This window comes from Zingiber officinale, chromosome 10A (assembly GCF_018446385.1).
Source record: "Zingiber officinale cultivar Zhangliang chromosome 10A, Zo_v1.1, whole genome shotgun sequence".
Classification (NCBI taxonomy): Eukaryota; Viridiplantae; Streptophyta; class Magnoliopsida; order Zingiberales; family Zingiberaceae; genus Zingiber; species Zingiber officinale.
Window position 1 is genome coordinate 45,545,563 of NC_056004.1, and position 6,822 is coordinate 45,552,384.

A 6,822-nucleotide genomic window follows, 5' to 3' on the forward strand; every position below is an offset into this window, starting at 1 on the left:
GTCCCTTTTATTTGTAATAAGCACACTCATCACTAGAAACCTTTGAAGTCGACCTACTTTGATTATGAGGTGAAGGCCACTATAGTGCTACAAAAACAAATGGCGTAGATAGTACAATAATCTTCTTATCAACCTGAGACTTAAGGTGAATCTCCTCAGTTATCAATTCATGTACTACTGAATCAACGGAAGGGAGAGGACTATGATGTAAAATTATTTCGCGCAATCCTTCAAAGTCATCACAAAGAGCTATCAAGAATTGGACCAGACGTTGTTCTTCTCTAAGAGTAACATAAGCTGGGAATGCTCGTAATTCTGAGGATTCTGTGAGTGTCAACTGGTCCCATAGTTCTGGCATAGTAGAATAAAAATTTTGGACACCCATATCTTATTGCCAAAGAACGCGGATATCTACTTCCAATTGATATTGTTTGACAAAGATAAACTGTATGTATAATCTTGTCAAATGATCTCAAACCTCTTTAATTGTCTTGTACTTGGCCAATTAAGCACCAATAGAATGTGAAATAAAAATATTGATCCACGTAATAATCTTCGCATTATCGACCTTCTAAACATCCAACGACTTTTCATAATCATCAGTGTTGTTGTCCGTAAGTTGAATAAGAATAATTTTTTCCATCCAGTCGGACACTAATCGATTGAAGCGAATCATCTGTGCAACCACTCATGAAGACAGAACGAATTGTGCTCACGAATAATTGAACAGAAAATAAACCAAATTTATGCAAAAATAAAAGAAACTCAATCAAAACTGTATGGTTACGCCACTCATGGAGTTCGATTCACGAATTATTTGTGCGATCACTCATGAAGTTCGATCCAGCAAAAACCGACCCGATAACATACAATTCGCTCGAGTTCGACCCCGTATAAGCCGACCCAGTGGGAGACGATTTGACAAAAATTCACCCATTTCTTCATCTCGGACCGGATCAAGCATAATAAAGTATATTACTCAAATTGGCGGCCTCTAATAATTCAACGTGCAGTGATGGAACAATTTCTAGATAGGAACTCCTACACTTCCATAGGTCAAAGGACACAAATGCTTTCAACTGAAACTAACTAAACCTCTCGTTTGCAACGACTTCATTGCCCTCTTAGCGTCGACTCTCACTCTCAATCCCTTTCGCATGCAGTTGCTCTGTTGTTGACTCATTGTCACGGTTTTAATGGTCAAAAACACACATGCAAACACAGAAAGAAAAACCTTTATTATTATAATGTGTAAGAACATAAAAGTTGGCCAACATTAGTAAATCTAATTGCCTTGTTAATTAGCTTCTTCGCCTATAAATTATTGTGTAAAAATGGTACAAAATAGACTTTGATTTTATTTGCTAATTTAAAAAGTCACATTGTGATTGTGACGGCGGCAAACGTGGCTCACATGTTTTTGCTTATACATATTTTTTTTAAAATTAATGGGGTGCATAATCATACAATATTGAGATTATGTGTTGTTCGTAATGAATATTTTCTGATTTATTTTGATGATCAATAAAAATCTTTTTAAAGAATCGATGTTATTCATATTTTTTTTTTTCAATTTTTAACAAACAAGGGGTCTATATTCGAGAAGACGCCTCTGGATTATATAAATTAGTTAGATTGCTACTTGGATTCAATTTAGATATTCTATAACAATAATTCAATTTAAACTTGTAACGTGTCGATGAGTATGTGAATATATTCCCTAATTATATTTCTTTCTGGTCACATCATACACAATTTGGACAAATATATGTCATTATATATTCATTTTCAACCCGTCAAATTTGATTCAACAATTTTTTCTACTAGCTAATAATTAGCACAATCCTAACCTTATCACGTTATATATCTAGAGCCGCGTGTGCATCACGAACAAATTAAAATTCCATATTTAAAGAAGAATAAAAAGTAGAAATCATTAATGGAGTTGAAGAGGGAAAGAAAGAGCTGGAAACTTCCTTTTCACAAAAGAGGACGACGCGGAATCGGGTGGCGGGTCATTTTTTTTTATATTCGCCCCCTTTTTATTAAAATTTTACAATAATTATATTCAGAAATTTGGTCGGACCGAATTGGACATGGCGCCCATCGTTTTAGGTACGGAAGATGCTATAACGTAATTAACAATATTCATAAAATAAAAACATTTTTTTTTTAAATAGAAAGGCGTTGCGGTGGCAAAAATGTAATTGTATGCTTCCACGGTGGCAACTGCATTCTCTATTATTTATTTATAATTAATTCCCAGCACTTCGCCTACTTGTTCTCTGAGATTGGAGCAATCTTCTCCTCTCCCTCCCTTCCGCTGCTTCTTCGAATCCTTTCTTGGATATATTCAAGTGGAATCTCAAATCCTGCCAAGGTATGCTGACGCCTAATCTACCACTTCCTCTTGGGGGTTGATTTTAAGTTTACATTCATGATTCGTTGAGTATTTGAGTCATCCGTCTCTGCGGGATCTGGGATGTTGTTGTTGGGCTTTTCTCTTTGTTTTTTTTTTTAAATTTATGTGATTTATCGTTTTTTTTTCCTTCTTTTTCTCTTCATAAAAAGACGATTTTTTTTTTGTTCTGGTATCTGGGGATTCGTAGGAAGGGGTGAGTTGAGGTTTACATGGGATTTCTACTGTTATATGGTGTTGATTTTGAAATCCCTAATGGGTGGAGTTGCGTTGCCTCTAAATAACTCACGGTTTTTTTTTCTACCCTTTGCGTCGTGGTCTCTTTTGATGATGGGAAAGTTTTCATTTAAAAATAAAATTATTGAGGTTTTGAGTTTCTTTCTTTCTTTCTTATCATAGTTAGATGTCTGTTCAGAAGTTCCTTTGTTGCTACTTTATTTTGTTACATTTTCTAGTTATGTCTGTTTTGGTTAACAATATTAGCGAGTTGCTGGTTTTGATCTTGAATATACAGATCTTTCTTCTAGTTTCTTTGTATCTTATCCTCAGGTAGAATTAATCATCTGAGAGAAATGGTAACTAATTTCTGTATTAGTTAGTTAAAACTTACTATAGTTCCTGGACTAAGAGAACTGTAGTTTGCTGTTGACATTTTCTATACCAAGTTCAATCCTTTGTTTTTGGAACAAAGGGAAAATTTACTTATTGGTAAACGAATTTTATTATCATTGTAAAGATTCACTTCTTCTTACTAGTTCTGATTGTGAAAGATTTAGACTAGTTCTGATTGTAAAAAATTTAGATGCTACCATGATTTTCATGTTATGATTGTTTTTCATTTGTAAACAAAAATGTTGGGACAGCAAAAGAGAAAAAAAAAATAGAACTAATTTATCAAACTAGAAAAAAATTAAGCCAAAACTATGCCTTTAAAAGTTGTTGGGTGTTTTTGTGATGCTAGTCTATCATTTTATTGATCCCTCCTTATTGATTATTCTCACATTCTTCTTTTAGTCCCCACCCCCTTTTCTTCCTGTGTAAGTGGTGCTAATTCTTTTTAATTAAATGATGTTTGCTTGAACTCTTAATTTCTGCTGGCTATTTGTGTCTTTGATGCTACATTTCATGTACTCATAGAAATAATCGCAATTAAATAGCTTTTTGTTTTATGGCTGCTTCAGTTGCTAAAGAACAAAGAAGAATATGTTGGCGCTCATCCCTATTACTATATCTTTTTTCAGATAAATTATCCTCGTAACCTAAGTAGTAAAGCAAATGCAAAGGGGTCTTCGCTTGGTTGATCTTTCAGGTAGTCTTATTTTGATTTGTTAGATCAACCTATTTAGTGGTTTACAAGATGCAAGCATCTATGAAGTATGCAGACTTTGACAAACACCAGAAATCTCTGTATCAGAACACCATGCATTCCAGATCCGATGAAGATCACCAATATGTGCATTCTTTCTCTTCTGAAGATAAGCTCCAGTCAAAAAACATTCAATCTCAGATCAATCGTGTTCAGTTCTGTACTCTGGAATCCTCCTTAGCAAACACTAATTACATTATTCACCACTCTCCATCTTCCTTCAATTGCACACCAAGCAGTGGGAGCCCTTTATCCTTGCAAGATTACCAATTTGATAATATCTATGGATCTCCAATTAGTGCTTCATGTATTACCGAAGACCCAAATGATCTCAGAATCAGGTTGAAAGAGATAGAGGATGCTATGCTGGGGCCTAATTCAGATATGGTCGAGACTTTTGAGAACACATACCCAGGCCATCTGTCCCTGGAACCCCTGAAATGGAAACAAGCGATGGGAATTCCTAAAGGAGATCTGAAACAACTTCTGATAGCCTGTGCTAGAGCTGTTGCAGAGAATGATCCAATTGCTATTGAATGGCTAATTTCAGAGTTAAAACAGATGGTTTCAGTTTCAGGGGAACCACACCAACGATTGGGAGCATACTTGCTTGAAGGCCTTATTGCTAGATTGGCTTCCTCAGGGAGTTCAATTTATAAATCTTTGAAGTGTAAAGAACCCACTAGTTCAGATCTCCTCTCTTACATGCACCTTCTTTACGAGGTTTGTCCATACTTCAAATTTGGTTACCTGTCTGCAAATGGGGCGATTGCTGAGGCTGTAAAGGATGAACACATGATTCATATTATTGATTTCCAGATTGCCCAGGGAAGCCAGTGGGTAACACTCATTCAAGCCCTTGCAGCACGACCTGGTGGTCCACCACATGTTAGAATCACTGGAGTTGATGATTCCAACTCTGCTTATGCACGAGGTGGTGGTTTAAATTTAGTGGGTCAGAGGTTGTCTCACCTTGCTGAGTCTTGTAAAGTGCCCTTTGAATTCCATGGCGCTGCTATTTCAGGCTGTGATGTGGAAGCTGAGGTTATCATCATACAACCTGGGGAGGCAGTGGTAGTGAACTTTCCTTTTCAGCTGCATCACATGCCAGACGAGAGTGTGAGCACAAGTAATCACCGGGACAGGCTTATCAGGATGGTCAAGAGCTTCTCTCCAAAGATTGTCACACTCGTCGAACAAGAATCCAACACAAACACAGCTCCATTCTTTCCTAGATTTCTCGAGACCCTGGACTATTATACTGCCATGTTTGAATCAGTAGACATTACCATTGCAAGAGACAGCAAGGAGAGAATCAATGTAGAGCAGCATTGCATTGCAAGGGACATAGTTAACATAATTGCTTGTGAAGGGGAGGAACGAGTGGAGAGACATGAGCTCTATGGGAAATGGAGATCTCGGTTTATGATGGCAGGATTCAGACCATGCCCCCTTAGTCCTACCGTTAATGCAACCATCAAGACGCTGTTAGAAAACTACTCGGAACACTATTGGCTTGAAGAGCGAGATGGTGTACTTTATCTTGGATGGAAGAATAGGACTCTGGTTGTTTCATGTGCCTGGAGATGAAATCAAAGATCTGACAAGCTAGTTTTTGCCTGTGACACAATAGACTGTAAACATCTTTGCTGTTACTAGATTGTAGAATTTTCCTCTACTTCAGTTGTGAAACTGCTTGTAAGCTGTTCATACTATCGGTAGTCTGGTCATATGATTGTAGATTTTTTTTTTCCTGCTTTTGATGTTTGCATACTGTATTTTAATAGAATTAGGACTAGTTTTAATGGTTGAAAAGAATTATAGACTTCTATGAGATATTGTGTATTGCCTAAATCAGTTTGGGCTCTTTTGTCATTGAAAAGGCAAGAAAGAGAACCAAATCATTCGCCCACTGCATAAATATGTGGGAGCCTATTGAACATGAGGTCAAAAATATAAAACAGTCTGAAAAATATCAATTCCGTTTCTTCAGTGTGTTGGTCTTCCCGTGTAAAATAACTGCCACAGTCGGATATGGTGCAAAAAAGTCAGGATTTGATGGTTCTTTGGTGCAAAAAAAAAAACTAATCTATGTCATGTGAAATGCATTGGCGATGAATGGTCTATTGGACGGCAGCAAGATAGAGAAGTCCAAGTCTCGAATTAGTTTAGACCTTGATGTACAAAATGCATTCAAAGTCCGTTTGGAGGAGACAGCGTTGACCAGTGCAAGGAACACTTCTTTTTCTGGGAGGAGTAATCAGGACATGAGGCACTCGCAACCTGATGAACTTGCCTTGTAATTGACCAGTGAGTGTTGATCTACTTCCATTTAGAAGAATTTGAATTGCAAGCTTCTAATTTGTTTTGCAACTGATTTCTGATTTGGATTTGATTTAATTATACGTTTTACATTGAAAACATCTAAATTCATATATGGGCATGACAGCATTGTGCATAAAGGTTGGATTGACGGATAAGAGAAAAAGAAAATAATATTTTTAGAGATATAATATATATAGTGTTAAGGAAGAAATATATAATAAAAATTAACTTGCTCACGTACATGAACTTAATAAAAGTATGCTAGACCCGTGCCCGTGTAACACAAGAGCGACATTTGAGAACTTCAACAAGTTATTATAATGGACTCTCTCTCATAAAAAATTAATTTAATTTTTTATATCAAATATTAAACTAATAAAAATAAATATTACATTTAATCTTAACCAAAAGACCGAAAAATATTTACTTTTTAATGTTATCATTCAAGATATTGTCAATCCTAAGATGTGAAACTAAAAAGAACCATAAACATATTTCTTTATATAAAAAATAATCATAAAAAATTACTAATAAATTTTAAAATTATTTTTAATATAAAAAGGAAAAAGTATTAAGATAATTTAATCTTAGACTTCACCCAAATTAATTATTAAAAGATTTATATTTTTTTATTAAATAGGAAGATGAACAAGTGATGGAAAGATTTTTTTTATTATATATTTTATTTAATTAAAAAATTAAAAGGAAAAAA

The 6,822-nt window shown here is 35.3% G+C and overlaps 1 protein-coding gene and 1 pseudogene across 3 annotated transcripts; one reads left to right on the forward strand and one right to left on the reverse strand.

Moving 5' to 3' along the window:
• Positions 1-2,256: 2,256 nt before the first annotated feature.
• Positions 2,257-5,619, forward strand: LOC122026944 (chitin-inducible gibberellin-responsive protein 2-like). Of its 3 annotated transcripts, none has more exons than XM_042585701.1 (3): positions 2,257-2,380; positions 3,661-3,728; positions 3,795-5,619. In XM_042585701.1, the coding sequence occupies exon 3, from the start codon at positions 3,840-3,842 to the stop codon at positions 5,373-5,375; it is 1,536 nt and encodes a 511-aa protein (XP_042441635.1). In that variant the 5' UTR covers positions 2,257-2,380; positions 3,661-3,728; positions 3,795-3,839; the 3' UTR covers positions 5,376-5,619. The 3 variants fall into 3 exon arrangements, with proteins under 3 accessions (XP_042441635.1, XP_042441637.1, XP_042441634.1); XM_042585703.1 differs by having other exon boundaries at positions 3,834-5,619; XM_042585700.1 differs by having other exon boundaries at positions 3,661-5,619.
• A 742-nt stretch (positions 5,620-6,361) lies between these two features.
• LOC122028443 lies at positions 6,362-6,531 on the reverse strand (annotated as a pseudogene).
• Positions 6,532-6,822: the final 291 nt, after the last annotated feature.